The 20524-nt window shown below is 29.5% G+C and overlaps 1 protein-coding gene across 1 annotated transcript; it reads right to left on the bottom strand.

Annotated features, from left to right (window-relative positions):
- Positions 1-377: 377 nt before the first annotated feature.
- Positions 378-7911, bottom strand: GluProRS (Glutamyl-prolyl-tRNA synthetase). Its single transcript, XM_018538135.1, has 13 exons — positions 7838-7911; positions 6737-6916; positions 6136-6554; positions 5694-6045; positions 5446-5617; positions 4837-5238; positions 4316-4769; positions 4024-4233; positions 2118-3926; positions 1634-2035; positions 1163-1560; positions 939-1091; positions 378-534 (listed from the first exon to the last, which is right to left on the bottom strand). The coding sequence occupies exons 1-13, from the start codon at positions 7878-7880 to the stop codon at positions 378-380; spliced, it is 5151 nt and encodes a 1716-aa protein (XP_018393637.1). The 5' UTR covers positions 7881-7911.
- Between the last annotated feature and the right edge of the window lie 12613 nt (positions 7912-20524).

The following is a 20524-nucleotide window of genomic DNA, read 5'->3' as shown; positions in this document are numbered from 1 at the left end:
TCTAAATGCATTATTTACTTCATTCTTTGATAACTTAAGAACGTTGATATAACTATCAATAATTACAATTTCCAATCATGTAATTTTATATTTATAAATAAGAAAGATGTCATAAAAAGAATAAATAAAATTAAAATAGATAATGTACTGTGGAGTAGATAACAAAAATCGAATGAGAATAAACATTAGAATACAGATTTATATTATTAAATATATGCACACAATATTACGGAACAAAAGTTTATACATGCACAATAAAAAAATTTTAACGATTTAAAGAAAAATTAAAAATTCATAAAATCTCATATTAATCGAATACAAAAAATTGCAGAAATATTTATTAAACATTATACAAGAATCTTACTTTTATAGATGTATTAGTAACTGCGTCCGAAAAGTGTATAAAATTTCGGCTTATTTCTGCAACTATGATGAATACATTTTAGTTCATCGAGTGATCTTGTTATTTTTGGCTGATCAAATGGTATGCATAGACTCTTGGCGCCCATTAATGATCCACTTTCTGTGCTTTCACTATAATTAATCATAAAACCAAAATTTAAATTGAAAAATTAAAGAAGAATTGCTGTTAATTATAATTCAGGTAGGTTATTTAAATATATTTACTTTTCTTGAAACTAAATTAAATATATAAGATATCTAATATAATTAGATATTTTTCTAATAAAACTAATTTACGTTTAGATTTTCAAATTATTAACATAAAGAAAAACCAATGTACGATATACAGTTATATATATTTAAACTAACGTAAATTCTCAAAATGTATAAAATATACAACCTACTTTTTTAATAAAATTTGTTTTAAATCGATATTTTGATAATTTAAAATGCACCTTTTTTCTTATATAATGATGCAACATATATAAATATATATAAACATATAAAGATTTTTTATATACAGAGGAAAATTTTACCTTTTATCTTCCTTACTATCCTCCTTAATCTTATCTTCACATGCTGGATCTCCGCAAAAAGGTGCCAACAATAAATTCTTTTTATTAAGCTCGGGGTTGAAATTACTCCACTTTTCTACTTGTTTAATATGCTCGTTTAACTCGCTTCTCGCTCTATAAACAAACAGATGAAATTGCTTGTTATATATATATACACATGAATCTAAGAAATTTTTTAGTAATACCTTGATAATAATTGTCTTTGCACATCATTCAATATTGAAGTTAACGGAGCAATTATGTTATCGTTGCATATTTCGATAGCTGTTCGCTGGGAGTTATCCCTTCGTACGACTGTTACTTGATTTTTTAACAAATCCTTCGGACCTACTTCAAGCCTTATTGGCACGCCTTTCAATTCCCAGTGATTGAATTTCCATCCAGGTGTTCGAGAAAATCTACAATCACTTTTCACTCTAAATTTACCCTCTTGACCCAAATGACGAACTAGCCAATCGCATTTCTTTAGAATACTCTCTTTTGTGTGTTCATCCATGTTCACAGCTATACCGCAGGGAATCACAATGATTTGTATGGGTGCTATATTTGGAGGTAATACTAAACCTCGATCATCTCCGTGTACCTAAATAAATATTTGTTGCAAAAGTATATAAATATATATATTCTATACACATGACAATAATGATTACACTGACCATTATCATGACTCCAATCGTTCGTGTAGTTAAACCCCACGAATTTTGATAAACAAACGTTTTTTCTTCTCGACCCTCGATACCTTCTACTTGAATATTAAACATCTTCGAAAAGTTTTGTCCTAAATAATGGCTTGTCGCTCCCTGTATTGCGCGACCGTTAATCGGAATAAACGCTTCAACAGTAGTAGTATATTCGCCACCCGCGAATTTCTCCTTTTCAGTCTTGCGGCCTTTAATGACGGGCACCGCTAACAAATCCTCGTAGACCCTAGCATATAAGTCTAAAATCATCAATACTTCCGCTTCCGCTTCTGCCTTAGTAGCAAACGCAGTATGGCCTTCCTGCCATAAAAATTCTCTGGTGCGTAAGAAAGGTTTGGGATCTTTAAATTCCCATCTCTGTAAACATAAATAAAATAATTGAAATGGAGCGGAATTAAAATAAGGAAAAAATTCCAATCACAATAACAGTAGTATTTACCACAACGTTGTTCCACTGATTAAGCCTAAGTGGTAACTCGGTGTCTGATCTCAGCCATTTGGCATAAGCTGGATACATGATAGTCTCCGAGGTGGGCCGTATAGCTATGGGCTCCGCCAAATCGGTTTCACCATATTTTGTCACCCACGCGACTTCCGGCGCAAAGTCTGTTATATGCGCCTTTTCCTTTTCTAATACGCTGCGAGTAACGAAGATCGGGAAGTAGCATTCTTGAACACCGGTATCCGTTATTTCTTTGTCAATAAACTCCTTTACTATCTTCCAAATCGAAAAACTCCACGGACGAAGAATGTAACATCCTGACACGTCATAATATTCAATCATTCCACTTTTCGTAATAACTTGCGAGTACCAATCAGTGAAATTTTCCTCCTTCTTTGCTTCTAATCCTAATCTTGTTCCTGTTTTGCTTGAATCTGAGTCATTGTTCGCATTTTTTATAACTTCTTTCTCCGATGTCTTTTCAAGCTTAGAAGTATTTTGCTTTTCCTTTTTCGATGCTGCATCCGAATTCACAGGTTTCCAATCTTGACCAGTCGCATTTTTATAATCACTTTTCAAACTTAAGAGAACCTTTACTTCTTGATCAATAATGCTCTTGTCAGCTTTCGAACTTTTTAGATTTCGTACTTTATCGCCTTGCTTCTTTATTTCTTCAGATACCTTCTCCGCTTCCGAAGTTTCTTTATTCTCTGGCTTTATCTTGCTTCCAGTACTAGCAACTTTAGTATCAGCTGGTTTCCAATCCTGACCAGTTGCATTTTTATAGTCACTTTTCAAACTTAAGAGAACCTTCACTTCTTGATCAATAATAATCTTGTCAGCTTTCGAGTTTTTCAGATTTCGTACTTTATCGCCTTGCTTCTTTATTTTTTCGGATATTTTATCCGCTTCCAAAGTTCCTTTATTTTCTGGCTTTATCTTGCTTCCAGTACTAGCAACTTTAGTATCAGCTGGTTTCCAATCCTGACCAGTCACATTTTTAAAGTCACTTTTCAAATTCAAGAGAACCTTCACTTCTTGATCAATAATGCTCTTATTAGTTTTCGAGCTTTTTAGATTTCGTACTTTATCTCCTTGTTTCTTTATTTCTTCAGATATTTTCTCCGCTTCCCAAGTTCCTTTGTTCTCTGGCTTTGTCTTACTTTCAGTACTAGCAACTTTAGTATCAGTTGGTTTCCAATCCTGACCAGTCGCATTTTTATAGTCACTTTTCAAACTTAAGAGAATCTTTACTTCTTGATCAATAATGCTTTTGTCAGCTTTCGAACTTTTTACAGTTCGTACTTTATCGCCTTGCTTCTTTATTTCTCCAGATATTTTCTCCGCTTCCAAAGTTCCTTTGTTCTCTGGCTTTATCTTACTTTCAGTACTAGCAACTTCAGTATCGGCTGGTTTCCAATCCTGACCAGTCACATTTTTAAAGTCACTTTTTAAACTTAAGAGAACCTTCACTTCTTGATCAATAATGCTCTTATTAGCTTTTGAGCTTTTTAGATTTCGTACTTTATCTCCTTGTTTCTTTATTTCTTCGGATATTTTGTCCGCTTCCAAAATTTGTTTATTCTCTGGTTTTGCTTCAGTACTATCAACTTTAGTATCAGCTGGTTTCCAATCCTGACCAGTTACAATTTTGTAGTCACTCTTTAAGATCAAGAGGATCTTTACTTCTTGTTCAATAATGTTCTTGTCGACTTTCAAACTTTTTAGATTTTGTACTTCGTCACTCTGCTTTTTTATTTTTTTAGAAATTAGCTCTGCTCTTGTTGCAAGATTAACGGGATCATTCTAAAAATATTTTTTTTACTTTTAAACTCTTAAAAATTATAAGATAATAATAAATAATGAGATAGTAATTGTAGAAAATAAAGTATACTGATTTTACCTGTTGATTATAGGATACCGCAGGCGTTATATAAGGTGTTGTTGTATGCCCATCAGGTATATGAAACAGTATAATTGGTTGTTCCTGTGTTGAATAAGAATTAGATGCATATGGAACATCACAAATAAAGAATCCCTTTCTCTGAAGCTGAATTATCTCTCCCTTTTTCACGCGTGTTAGTTCTACTTCACCCAACATTCGAATTTCTTTCTAAAATAAGAATTTTTATAAGCAATTAGCAATATATATAATAATTATCAATTTATTTATTTATAAGTGAAAAATTCTTTACTCTTGTATCTTTGGCAACAAAGTTTTTAAAATCGTCGTCTTTGCCCAAAACCGGTACACTCATAATGTGACCAAAGTAAACAGCGTAACATTTTATTGGATTTGATTTTTCTGCATTTGGATCAGACTTAGATAACGATTCAGCTAGCCATGTGATCTTCAAGGTATTTTTGTAATTTTTGTCCTCTAGATTTAATCGTGCTTCCACATCTACTATTTTGTCACCTTGTTTATTTATCTTTTGTATCATTATGTTACCCCAATTAATAAAGGTTGCATTCTGTCCCTCAATTAATCTTTCAGCATCTTCCTTTTCTATCAAAATTTTCGAGCTTACTCGCACTTGTTTGGTACCTTTAGATAAATCTTTAGGATGATTTTGCACACTCAACCATTCTTGCTTAGCATCTATTACATTAACTGGTATCAATTCATTATAATCCAGTGCAGTATACCTAAAATTAAACGTTTTTAAAAAATATCCATTCTATTATCAAATTCTTAATTATATTTTCGTTATACCTGATCGCAACTGGATCGATGACTTTCTTATTAAAAGCCCATATCTTGTCCCATTCCATAAAGACCACAGATCTGGAACTACCTTGTGCGATGATGAATTGTTTCAGACCCTCGACTGTCATTCCTCGTCTTAGAATGCCTCTTACTGTTGGAAAACGTGGATCGTCCCAGTCATCGACTAGACCTTCATTTACAAACCAAGTTAATTTTCGTTTAGATAAAACCGTATGAGTCATATTTAATCGTGAATATTCCCAAATATACGGGCGACGCAGTCCCAAAGCCTCGATTATCCAATAAAATTGAACATCTCTATCATGATATTCTGTTGTTCGTAGAGTATGAGTAACATTCTCGATAACATCAACAATTGGGCAGGCAAAATCATATGTAGGATATATCCTAATATAAACAGATAAAATATATATTTATATATATACATACATTGTATCACAACATTATTAACCAAATTTATATCAATATAAAATAATTAATGTAATTAACATTAACAAAATAATCAAATGTTAAAATGTTTTATTATTATAATTACTTAAATATTTCAAGTTATTTTAATTAACATCTTGTTAAAATATCAAAAAATAAAAATACTTGTATTTGTTTCCAGTACGTGGATGAGATTCTAATTTGCAACGGTAAATTGTAGGATCACGCATACATCCATTTGTTGATTGATAATCAATCTTTGCTCTAACGCAATATTCTTGGCCCTTTTCAGTACCACGTTTCATTTCTTCCCACAATTGCAGATTTTCGGAAGGGGCTATAAAGGCGGAATACTATTATTAGAATCGAGATAGTCAGAAAATTAATACTTTTTCTGAAAAATTATTACTTACAGAGATCTCGATATTCAGATTTCAATCTTTTATCTCGTTGTTCTTTCATAAGATTCGCCGGGGTACAATCCAGGTATGCCTTTCCATCCTTAATTAGTGTAGTACAATACTCTTGCAATAAATCAAAGTAATCCGAAGTATGCGTAAAACGGTCAGGCTTAATCTGCAGTAATTTTAAATCTTCCAATATAGCTTCCTCAAATTCTACAGTCTCCTTCGCTGGATTTGTATCATCAAATCTCATGATAAGTTGTCCTTGAAAAGCCTCGGCGTAATACTGATTTAAAAGAGCTGCTTTGGCATGACCAATGTGCAGGTAGCCACTTGCTTCTGGTGGAAATCTTACTACTACCTACAGAAATAAATAACAAAAAATTTTAAAAGTTACAAATCTAAGTTTAAAAATCTAACTAATCTATTATATTGTATTGTATGATTTTACTTTGCCCATTTCTGCTCCAGGAAGATCAATGAATTTGCCCTCCTGTTTTCTTGTTTTTGTTTGTTTGGCATCAGACTTTTCCTTTTGTGGACTTATATCTTTTGGTTTCAAAATTGAAGAACAATTTTTTGTAATCATAGATATTGCATTATTGAAAACAGGAAGCGATTCCATATGCTTATACCATCTAGTAATGTTACAATAATCTTTTGCATACAATTTTATATATTCATGACGATACAAAACACAAAACACATGAATATCAGCCAATGTTAATCTTTTAGTGACGAGCCATGTCCGTGCTATTAATACATTATTCAGATAGTTTAAAAGATCTTTGTTTGTTTGTATATTTTGCAATACTAGGGCACAGGATATCCAGTGATCGATTTCTGTTCTTTCATAAGGACAGGTACCACCTAACAATATTATTCTATGTAATAACAGAGATAATATACAATAGTAAAATTATATTCACAGCAATATATATCTTAGTTGATTTTGACATAATATTTAACAAAAAAAGAAACTATTTAATATCAATAAGATTTCTAGATTTTTTATACTTAAATAATCATAAAAATGTTTGCAAAGTATATACCATAAAGTAAGGGATACATTGCCCTTGCTAAATATCGGGTAATTTCATTATTATATTGTCCTAATAGTTTGTTATCTTTATTATACAAACAAACATCTGACTTGTCATTCCAAGTTTTATTCCATGATATTATTATATCTCTATTTTCAGATATAATTACCTCGGCCACTACTAGCACATCTAAAAAATTTAAAATTCAGATAAATTATACAAATATAAAACCACCATGTTTATATTATATATATATATATTTAATATTGATATTACATAATGTTAATGTTTACATATAAAACTTAATATCTACATCTACAGCAATAACTAGTTCATCTAATAGAAAAGATAGATATTAAAACAATTGTCAAATCTATAATTTAGAACAATTATTACGTTACACTATTTTATTCCAAGTTAAATTTTATGTTATTACATCTTTTTATATAAAATAAAATTTTTATGTGTTGTTACATAATTTATGCTAAATTAAACTTGATAAATCTGTTAAAATATTAAAATCTAAATGGCTATGAAAGTTTGTAAATATTGAAGGTTACGACAAAATAACATTACAATAGAAGTCTCCACTTAATTAGCTTAACAACAACATTTATTATTGATATTTCATAAGGAATATACATAAACTTAAAAAAATAAGTTGACTCAATATACCAACGCAGTACGTTGGTTGCAAGCTGATGAAATTATTGAAAGAGTATCATTTGTTCTTCTCTTCATTAACTTATATATTTTTCACGTTCACTTAACATAACAATGTGACACGCTAAATTACATAATATTATCGTCAAAAGTGTCTTTATTTATTGTTTATGACGAAACATCTGGGATAATTGTCCTGAATACTCGACTTGACGTTACATGATGCAACATATAAGCGTCAACAAATAAGGCAGTATAGAAAGTAGGATAAATATAAACTACAAAAATAAAAAGAAAAAAAATTAATAAAAAAAAAAGGGAAGAAACTTAAATACTCGTTTCAATAATTGTTTTGCTTGTTCTGAAGTACAAAGTAGAACGTTTTACAAACTAAAAATGAAAGTGACGTCAAATTTGAATTAGACTAAAATTTGCGTGAAATTTTACCTAATACGTGATTAACTGGATTGAGGGCGATTTTAAACGCCATTGTCTTCGCATTCACTCTTTAGAGAAACAGATCAGATTCAACATCAGTGTGCATCGATTAAGGTTAGCAACCACACCACGCACTCCACGCTCCACGCAGATAGCGACAGCATCTACAGCGAACTGCAGCAAACTACGGAAACTTTGAACTGCCGGAAAGCCGGTGAAGGTCGCGCATGCGCAGCAATCACTCGCGTTTATTGCCCGGGGTTTCCTCGTCGCATTTGAACTTTATAAGCCTTTTTGTACATATATAGCTTTTGGAACATATATATAAGATACTATACAGGTGCATCAAGCGAATTCCCCCCAAAATAAGTAAATACATATAATATCCCCTAAAATTATATTCAATTGGAATTATTTTTAATTATTTTTGTAAGTCCCTATATAATGCTCTTACTTAATATGTTACTTTAACTGTTAAGGTAGTTTCAGTTAAAGTTTAACTGAAACTATATAATAATATAAAGTGAAGTAATTTAAATCAAGAAAATATATTAAATTTGGTTTATTATTCATCAAATTTAGTTTATTATTTATTAAAGGTTTCACTTATCGTGTTCAGAACGCTCGCGAGCATCATTTCATCCTTCTTGTCACCAAACAATATTAAATGTAAAAATAAAATGATGCACACATGCGCGTTGCGCGAATGTAAGTGGAACGCACCCTATATATATGTATAAATGCATGTACGAACTTTAACATATCTTATACATGATCGCACTAATAACAGCGAATAGCTCTCATTAGCCTTCATATTCTTGTTATTTGAAATTTTCGAGAGTCTACTTTAATTGATTTGTTGCATATACGAACTCAAATTTTTGCTATGCATTATCCCGTGTGATACAAATTTTATTCTAACTTCTCTCATATAAATAAATAAATTTACTTAATTATAATAAAATTAATAGCAAGCTCGAGTGGTCCCATATGGCATGTTGTACGCTTCTTATATACTCTGGCTGCGTGCAATCTGATGGATCAATTTTACTTTTAATTGATTAATTTCTCTTTTACCAACTCCGATTAACTAATAAGCTAATCGATGATTAACTAAATCATCATGATTGCCAACATGAGAACTAAACACAGTTTATTTCGTAAGAAGAAGAGAGAGGAGGCGTTCTGATACATTAATGTTGGTACTTCTCGTTAATCGTCGACTAATTTAATCAGCTTCCTGTATATTGTGGCAATAAAACGTCTCAATTATATTGTTATTTATTATTGCATTTTATTGTATTATATTATTGATTTACATTCGTTATTTTTTTTAATTGATATTTATTGTATCATAACTTTTTCAATTTATTATAATATTATATAATAGTTATCGTATTGACAATCAGTATTATTTTTCAATTAATATTGTATAAAATAATTTTTTAAATGACATTAAAAATTCGTAATATTACTGTAACATCTCAGTAATATTTTAGCAATATTTTTATTAGATTTTATTGTAATATTGCAGTGAAAAAACGATGTTACTGTGATATTGGATTAGATGCTATTTGGGGATGTAGTATATAATGTGTATAGTCGAGTGTCAATAGGCTTGTTCGCGTTGCCTGTATACTTTTTGCATCTAGCATCTTTGTTCTCTCTTTTTAACGTCTGAATTTATATTTCTCCTGTTTTAAGTGCAAACATTTTTGGGGATTTTAAATAACACGGCAAACCTATAAATATTAACACATACCTAATAATAATAACACACAAGTATTAAACCATAAAAAATCTAATACAAAAAGATTAGAATTTTTGTCATTGTTTTTTAATTTTTAATTTATAATAAATAATAGAAATAATAACAAAAGAAGTACATGAAAGAACAATAAAAAAATGTTATATAATAAAAACATATATAAATATTATATGTGTGTGTAAAATTCTACTAGATTTGTAAAATAGAGATGACTTTATCTTCTTAATATAAAGAATCTGTCTGAAAACAAATTGTCATTAAAACTATCTCTTTTCTAATTTTAATCAAATTGCCTTTCTCGACTTGAGCAATTCGTTCTGTATTTCTGATTTTGAAGATTAAATACATATACAATTTGTTTTTAATTTGTTTTCTGTTCCTGCACTTGACTGCACTAGAACTCTCATTTTTTCACTTTCAATAAATATTACATGTACCTAACTCACTTTAAGTTCCAAAAATGTACATTAGTTCAGCCACATTTAGTCAACAATCGGAAATACAACTATAAAAAGACACTTATTCGGATCCAGTTCTGTCGAAAGAAGTAGATGCTGAGGAACCTGAGGAATCAAGCTGCAAATTTAATTTATTCATGGAATACTCAGAGTTATCCTTTCTGCCGAATATAGGTATCAGCACACTGTCAAACACATAATTATATATTATAATACTACTAATTAAAATACTACAGCACATTATATTCTTTGTCACTTAAAAATGAGTTGATGTGAATTCTCTAGTATTATCGACGTTGATCGATTTATATCGATTTAACTAATAATAATTTTCAGCGAGGTAATAAGGATATATTATACATTTTTTAAATAATTTATTTTTTCTAAATCTGTGTAACTAATCTTTAAATCACAACTTTACAGAATAAATTATTTTGAAAATTATTAAACCACAAAAAATTTAATACAAAAAGATTAGAATTTTTGTCATTGTTTTTTCATTTTTAATTTATAATAAATAATAAACATAATAACAAAAGAAGTACATGAAAGAATAATAAAAAAGTGTTATATGATAAAAATATGTAAACATAACTTTCATATATAAATATTTAGCTATTCATTTAAATCATAATTATTGCCCTGGAAAAAATTTGTTAGAATTTGTTCGAAAAATATAAAAAATAAAAATTCTGACAAATTCAGACAGTATTATATCGAAATTTGGCGAAAAATATCTCATTTTGTAATTGTCCGAATTTGTATATTTCAACAATTTTTGAAGAAATTCAGAACCACATTTATAAAAATGGATATAATACATCCTTAAATAAAAATCAATCAGTTCATTATTTATTACGAAACGTGTAAAATTTTAAAAAAAATTGAATTTATAGAAGAAATCACCTTTTTTGTTTTATTAAATTGTCAATGGTACCACTTAACATTCCGGCTAAAGCGATTGCTGCGTAATAGTCATTAATGTTTTCTTTTATTAGTAGAAAATCGGCAGCTTCTTGAATAAGTGTTTCCGATACCGTAATAATCTGATCGAATAAATGTAGCCTTATGTCTTTAAGAAGATTAGTATATGCTTCGTGTACGTTCTGGTCGCAAATAGTTATTTGATGATATTTTCGTCTAACATTGACAACTAAAGGATCTTGATCCATAGTTTGGACCTCCTATTAAGATTGAGATGTTAATATAATTAAAAAGTTTATAAGGGATATAATTGTTTTCATGAAACAAAATTAAAACATGAAATTATTTGCATAATAATTTATGATGGAATCAGGAGACGCGGTAGTGTCTCCGGCCATGTTCAAAAACTGAGATAGTATACTTTACTCACAATAATGTTTATATTTGAATTCCATTCTTTGATAGTCATTGCAATACACGCGGTTACTCCACACCCATCGATCGTCGTAGGTAGTATCACTGCGCCAATCGTCTTTATAAAATCTAACTGTTCCAAAATTTCTATGCCCAAAGTAGCTTGGCCAATAATCATGTTCGGATGATCGTTCCTATTAAAAAAATGTCACAAAATATTTTTTGATCGTGAAAAGTAAAATTATTAGAACAAAGCAAACATATCCTAAGATAATAATAAAATAAAATTATAAATACGTAAAAATTCAAATAAACGTTTTATTTTAATTAATTAGTTTTCGAACAATAAAATAAAATTTGTCACATAAAGAAAATAGAAACAATTGATGAAAATATAATTTTTTAACGAGAATGTATTTTAATTAATAGCGAATTTTTTGTTTTTCGATTGGATGCACTCAGTGCGCATTGAAGCACATCATCATGCATAAATTGACGTAAAAATGTATGTTTAGTAAAAATATATAAATAATCATAACATTCTCAATATATTTTATCGTGTTGTTAAATAAAATCTATTATTTTATGATTCGAAATATTTGCATTTTACTTTTACATATTGGAATACGTCCTAGTCGACTCAAACTAAAAAAAAATATATATATATATAACATATAATATTATAATTTCGTACTCCACAATGTAACTATTGTGTAATGAATTTATCTTACATTTATGTTGTAGAGTATACGAAATTATAGTATTACTGTTATGTTATTTTTAGTTTGACGACTGAGATTAATGTACAACAAAATTAATATGCACTATAAACACGCATTTAACTACGATTTTATTAAAATAAAGTACCCGTCAAGATAACTTAAATTTCTTGTACTGGCAATTTCCCAAGCGATATTGAATACTTCTATTATACTGTCACCCTGAACAATTACTGTTGCTCCCAGATGTCGACACATATTGACTATATTTTCTGTCGTTGATGTTGGCATTACTACTGTCACTGGTATTCCAAACTTTCGTCCAAAGTAACAGAGAATTTGAGCCAAATAGCCTGTTGAGATTGCTATGACACCGTTACGTTTCTGCTCGTTGGTTAGCTGTAGCAAAGTGTAAACCACACCACGTGTTTTAATGCTACACATATATTGATGAAACTCTTCCTTGAAATAGATATGAACATCTTTCTCTGTTAATATTGCAGAACTCTGAATCAATCAGATTATATTCGATTAAAAATCGCCCTTAAACGATTCTTTATGAATATTTTGTGTTATAAAATGCACAGATCAAAGTCATATATATATACAGTACTAATCAAAAGTTTATATTTATATATTATAAAACGGCTGTGATCCATAAAAATACAAAAATATAATGTTTACACAAAATTTACACGTATAAACTATAATTGTGAACATAATTTAAACTTTTCTTTAAGAAAAACTTGTAATAAAAACAAATATTTTGTAGTAACCTTTTTAAGTTTTGGCACAGTCATTAACTTATTATGACAGATAATTATATGTACGTACCTATAATATATACTGTATTTGCGAAAAACACTACCAAATCGTTATTTAAAGTAATTCATAAATTTGTTTTAATTTATTGCATAAAATTTATTAGATTAATTCTAAGTTACTTGTTAAAATGGGAAATTAAATTACAAATATACATTTGCATATATTTTATATTTCTTATTTTTGCATATTTTGGTATATTATTAAGAAATATTAAACTTGAGATTTTAAAGCTTATGAGAGTAAAATATTTATAATCTTTGAATAGCCAGTTTTGCTTAAAATTCGAAACAAAAAACAGTTAAATTAAAAAAATTTTATAAAACTAATTACCTCAGAGAATGGTGTTTTTAAAATGTGTTCTCTTATTTGAAATAGTGCCGATTTGATGATCTCGTACGAAATTGTCTGTCTTTGCCACTTTTCCGTTCCTATTAATCCCATTTCTATTATATGCTACAAAAAAGTATATTTTAGCGAACTTATATTTTTTTCTATAAATAAAAATAATGTACTACTTTTCATGAATATTACTCCGAATGCAATATTCGAGATAGACTATAGAAGAGGGGAGGGGGAATAGCGTTCTTGATTTTTTATACTTATTTTTGAAATATGGAAATCAATGTATGTTGTGTAATAAATAATGAGTTTTTAAATTATGATTGATTAAATTTACAATACCCAGAAATATTGCCTTATTGATAAATGTCGTTGTCGTCGATATAATGGGAGAACTACAGTATAAGAAAATGGTACATTCACTTTCTTTGCATTCCTTTCCATTTTTTTTTTGTTTATTTCTCAATATAGACGCGGATTTGTAAAATAAAGTTACTTGTTCGACGAAAATTACTTGATACGTAACTGCAAGTAATTTACAGAGTCAAAGAATAATATTAATCTTGATTTGGCTCGTCAAAAACTAATCTCTTCCTCGTCGAGAACACAGATATTACTTATTATTAAGAATTCATCTTTCGCGACCTTTTCCGACGAAGTTTCTGTTTTCTTTTTCAATAGCTCTCTATGTCATGTTTATGACACACACGCGCGCGCGCGCGCGCGTCCGCATTTATTATTAATACATATAACAATATTATACATAAAATTATGTATAATCTACAATATGCTTGCATATCCAATACAAAAATATTAGTGTAGAAATGTTAAAATATTATTTCAGTTTCGAGTATTTTTGGTTGAGATATCATTATTGAAGCTGTACATTATATGAATTTTTATATTATTAATATATGTTTTAAGAAGAAAAATAAAAATGCTTATTTAAGTAACCTTAAGGATTAATCAGCATATGAGATTATTTATCATTCTTCGTTAAATCGATAATCGAATCAATTTTGCCGTATAAAGATATGATCAGCCTAGCGAATATAAAAAGAATTAACATATATACCAGAAGGTTTGCGAGTTATCGCCGTGTCTTTCTCTGATACAGTATCAGCGCATCCCTCGCCCTGATGAAGTGAACAGCATGGTTCACGAAACGTTGGTATCAAAAATGAAGGAAGACTAGAAAATTATTAGTTTTTGCAAAAGATATTTTAATTCGGTAATTATGAGATGCCGAAAAAGTGACGGAAAATATAAAGCAGACCTCTCTGTCAACTCTGATCACAGATTAAATCATAATCATAACTTCGAATGAGAAGAAATTGCATTTTTAGATATTGTATTGAATTAAATAAAAGGAAAATCAGAGATGTTCGATATAGACCGTTTTTCGATTACTGTCCGATAAAAATATTTGTAACGGTTAAGGTGTCTCTATTATTATAAAAATACTCTATTATAAAAAAAAACGTATATATGTAAGTCAAAGAATATATTATATGTAGTATATATAACGTATACTGTATATAGCATTTCTCTAGACTTTCGTAAATGTTTGCAACAATAGAGGGCCTGGAAACCGATTTCGGTTACTGACAGATCCAAGTCCGTGCTTATTAGATAATATTAAATTATTAAATGTTAAAGAAAATAATAGATCAACGCGCGCATAGGAAGTGCTAGTCAATTAAAAATATTATGTCATATTTAGTTAATCTATTTCTTCAGTGTAGGAGAATACAATACGTATATACTTCACATAAATTATACATATATATTTCATAATTATATACTTATTTAAATTGAAGAAACTTTCAATTCGAGTCATTAAAATCAAAAGACAAAATCATTTTGATATTCAGTCTCTAGTTTAAAAACATCGTCATTGTAGCTGTCTTCTTCGTAACTTTGATCGAATTTTTCTTGAGTTGTGTAACTTGTTCTGTATTTCTAGTTTTACCTTGACGTGCTTACGATAGATGTGTATAATTATTTTTTTAATTTAGTTTATCTTTTTAATTTAGCGTTTGTCAGCAATTTGTTTAAGTTTAGAAACAGATCGAGAAAGGTTTGAAATCGATCCAAAATGTTTAAAACGTTCTCTTCCCTATAGACTTCTGGGCGGATAGCTAAAATATATTTTATCATCTATATAATCTTCTTCTCTTATATCCATTCTACCATATAAAGGTATTACTATCCTGGTATGTACAAAAAAATGTAATGTTATTAAATAATATTATTAAATTGAAACTTATTAGATTTTGCGTGTAGTGTGTGCATTGCGATCATAAAACATGTAAAACGTGTTGCTACATTATTGATAAATTAATAAATATGAGAAAACTATCGAATTTAAAGGAAATTACTTTTTATTCCGTAAATCATCCAGCTGACCAGACAAAATTGCAGCCAAAGCAATTGCTCCATGATAGTCGTAGATACTTTCATACTTGTATAGGTGTAGGAATGCAGAATGAACAAACGTTGAAGATACTGAAATAAACCTATCGATAACGCAATTCGGTACATTTCTTAAAGGACACCCTATATATTCTTCTGCAGAAATCTTCAATTCTCTAATATAATCTGTCTCCTGTTTCACCTCTTGAAATAAATTACAAAATCTACCTAGAACTTCCTAAGAATTAAAATTATAATATAAATATAAGTGAATACAATCTTTTTTGTTTTGAAATAATTAATTAGTGAAACAATAATGTATATAAATGAGAATTATAGAAAAGCATCCATTAACTTACGATAACTACTATTTTTGGATTTGTCCCTTTAATAGCTATTGCAATAGCTGTTGTTAATCCGCAACCATCAATTAACGTCGGCAAAAGCACCACATCAATTTTTCGTTGTTTCAAGATTTCTAAGCCTATGGTGGCTTGACCAATGATCATATTTGGATGATCGTTTCTATTGAAGAAATATTAAATAATTCACATAAGAATTTATTATTAACAAAATAAATATCCTTTGTATGTGTGTGTGTGTGTGTGTGTGTGTGTGTGTGTGTGTGGCAATAATAAAATTTGATTAGAAAACTATTAATTATGTTTGTAACACATTTGCGCTTAACAGAATCAGACGAATACATAAAGATGCTTTTGTTTTCAGACATTTTATTACACAATTTCCATATTCACACAAAAACAGGAGAATCAATTTCTTCGAACAAATTGTATCATACTATGTCGCTTATTTAGGCCGTAAGATTATATGTTTTCATCTGTATGACAATTGTAATATCGATAAGAATCACCGAAGAAGGACTCGTGAGTTCCAGAACGTTCGATATTAATTTTATATTATTTTATATTTTTTATATATTTTATATTTTTATGTTGTATTAACATTGTAAACCATAAGAAATTTATTTTATAAAAAATCTTACTACCGCTTGATTTATACTTAATATTCCAAAAAACGAGCGAAATCTAATTATTAATTATTAATTAATGTCCTTCAAGTTAACTAATCTTCGAGTGATAAAATTAGAATAATAGAAATCCTCTATACAGAAAATAGATATAATATTGACGAAAATATTATTTTTTAACGAAAAGGCATTTTAACTTTATATGAATAACTAATTAGATTTGATGCACTAGCGGTGCATATTAAAATCGTTGTACACTGATTTAACCTGAATGTAAAAATAAAATACAAGTATTTTAAATATAAACATATTTTTGCTTAATAGCACAACATGTATTAAGAATTTTTCAGTTTGATCTATTTTTATATTTATATTAAACAAATTTTTACGTCAATTTGTGTACAATAACAATTTTAAACACACACTCAGTATATCCAATCGAATTTTCTATATAAGATTTTACAAAAAAAGAGAATACCCGTCAAGATAATATAAGTCATCCTTCATGGCAATATCTATAGCGAATCGATGAGCTTCTAATAAGTTGTTACCCTTAACAATTATTCGTGATGAGTTATACTGTCGACACATATTGACTTTTTCTTCTAACGCTTCTGTTGGCATCACCACCGTTATTGGTATATTAAACATTAATCCAAAATAACAGAGAATAAGAGCAAAGCTGCCCGTTGAGATTGCTATGACACCCTTTAATTTTTGCTCATCGGTTAGTTGTTGTAAAGAGTAAATCACGCCGCGTGCTTTAACGCTATCGTATCTTTGATAAAATTCTTTCTTCAGATAGACATTGAAATTATTTCTTTCGAATAGGTATATGCTCTAAAGCAATCATATTAGACTCGATTAATAATCACTTAAAAAAATGTTCTTTATATTTTGCATTAAACAGAGAAAGAGAGAGAGAAAAGAATGTAGGGATCAAATTGACATTTTTATTCTATATAGTATATGCGTGTATAATATATAGTAAGATTATTATTTGAAATAATTCTTATGAACATGGCCGGAGACACTACCGCGTCTCTTGATAAATACAAATCTATTACAATTAAACCTATTTACAATTATAACAATAATGCAATGCAACTCAAAAAATAATGTTTTCGAAACATTTAAATTCATTTTCTAGAAAATGAATTTAAACGTTTCGAATGATTAAAATTTTCTAACATTAATTTTGAAATTTTGTATTTTTAATGTAATAACTGACTGTTTATATGAAGAGATAAAAGTACGTTTCTTTCTGCTCTTTTTATGTTTCCATTTCTTTTTTACAGATCAAAAATAACAATTTTTCAGTTATGTTATTGTTGCAGCAAATCGCTATATATAATTTATTTTTATCTATAGTTAATTATATTTAAAGTCCTTTTAATATATAAAATAAGAAATTATACTTTTTGTATCAATTGATGGATCTTATTTTTGTACATACTTATATTGTATATGGTATAGTAATAAAGAGTATGAAAAATGTACGTACGGATCTTGTCATTGTACTTTCATATAACATTCATAACGAAAAGTTTATAAATATCTGAGATTGTTTATTAATATCAATTTTATTAAAAGTGCTAAGAATTAAACTTTTAGAATGATACTGATTACCTTCTCGCAAGGTGTCATAAAAATGCGCGGTCTTTTTCTCAAATAGAATTGTGAAAAAAGCGGCAACTGTAATAAAGTCGCCGCTTTTTTTATTTTGTCATACGAAATTTCATATCTATTCGTTAGCGTTGGCTTGTTATATCCTTTTTCATATATCGTCTACAAAAATATTAAACTGATTAATTTATTATGTATCTTTTTTATATTTCACTGAATGCACATTATACTACGTATTGCGATTATTACTTCGGATATTACAAATAATTACTTACAATTAGTGTAGTATTAATATCGGATGGAGAAAGAAAAAGTTATTGCAATAAATCAATATTTAAACGATCAATAATCAAACAAAATGAAATATTTCAAAACAACAATTGAAATGTAATACATTTAAAGACAAAATGTCGTTATTCTTTAATACAGTTATTTTTAATGTACAGAATAATTTTATATTCTCTAATGTTTAGAATGCAATTTTACTCTACAAAAGAATGAAGAAATTGATCCAGTCTTGAAAAAAGGTGGCTCAATTTTTAATCTTTAAGAGTGAGAGCTTATTCGTGAGAATGAGATTTACTCTAGAAGTTTTAGACAGTACGTAAAAGTAATTATGTATAATCTACATATATCAATAAATAAATATTTATCTTTGAAACTATGTGACTGTTAAAATCTAAAATATATACCCATACGAAATTAAAGTTGTTTCTTCGTCGAAACAAGCTGCGAGCCACGGTATAAGAAAAATTCGACAATTTTCTCTTCTTCTGCCGCCTGTAATCTTCCTTTGAATATTCCATAAAAATGCACAAAATTAAAAAATTGCAAGATAATCACTTACAATGACAGACAAACTGTGTTAAAGAATAATGTTAAACACTCGTCGTTTTAATTATCGTCTTTGGATATAAGTCTCTTCTCGCAAAAAATTAATCAACTTGTCGACAATAATAAATATACATGTATTATTCGTTCTTTTCTAAAGGGCTTTTGTTTCCTTTCTCTGCAATAAGAGAAAAAAGGAAAGAAAAAAAAGAGAAAGAGAGAGTAGATATATGTGTGTGTTATGTATTTTATGTTTATAAACTTTGTAACTATATAACCAATGTGACATTATAAATAACGCATATATGTATATTTATCCCTACTTCTTCCTTTTTACGTTCTATATAATCTTTCTTTTAAAAATGTTTAATTTAAATTTTGATTTTATTTTTATATTTTTATTTATGTTAATGTAATTTTACAATATCTATATTTAATTATTGATCGAGAGATGATTTTACTTCTCTCTCTCTCTCTCTCTCTCTCTCTCTCTCTCTCTCTCTCTCTCTCTAAGTCTGAAAAATAATTTTATGGATATAAAAAATATTGTAAAAATACTAGTAGTTCTTCTCTACATAGTTCAATATGCACATTTTGTACATAGAAAAATGTTCCCAATATAAATTCCTAAAACACACAGGCACGATCCATTTCTCATGGCATTTCTTTATATTATTGTCAACATTCATTTTGACTTATCATTTGAGAGATGCCGCGCCTCGATAGTAGCTCTGACAGAAGTCTCTTGAGAGCGCTGTTGATCGTGAAAAGGCCCCCGGAAGTGGCGTGCGTATTGCCGCGGTGGATAACTGGTACCGGAGCGAGGGTTTTACGTCAAGGTGGGTCGGTCACCTGGAGATAACTGTAAAATGTCATCGGCGAATGTGTGTCAGGTATGAACTTGACGGCGCGCACGACAGTGACACCCGCTTGCTGGCTGGCTCGCGATCGTTCTGTCAATTATGCCGCCGCGTTCCTGAGGTGAAGAAGAATAGCCGCGTCGCACATCCGAGTCGGAGCTGACCCGACGAAGCGTACGAGGAAGTATGTAAGGAGTCGATCCCCGGAGTCGGGGATTCGTCGATGTGTGCACAACTCTTTATCTCGTCGCTCGCTTCTACGCTTTCCTCCCGTTCTCTCTCTCTCTCCTTCCCTCCCTTCCCGCCCCTCTCTCTCTCGCTCTCTCTCGCTTCGCTTTTTCCTCGCGAGAATTCGCACGGGAGAAGACGCACCGGGCGTGTTGCATAGGTCGATTACGAAATTCCTTGTGCGCCGGGATAAGCCACGTTACTTTTGACACGTAAGGAAATCATCGCGTCTCTCGTCGGGACGCTTCACGCATGTCATTCGGCGCGATAAATGATTCACTTGCATGGAAAAAAAAAAAAA

Source organism: Cyphomyrmex costatus, unplaced genomic scaffold, assembly GCF_001594065.2.
Source record: "Cyphomyrmex costatus isolate MS0001 unplaced genomic scaffold, Ccosl1.0 scaffold192, whole genome shotgun sequence".
Classification (NCBI taxonomy): domain Eukaryota; kingdom Metazoa; phylum Arthropoda; class Insecta; order Hymenoptera; family Formicidae; genus Cyphomyrmex; species Cyphomyrmex costatus.
This window is presented reverse-complemented; position numbering and strand designations above follow the sequence as displayed.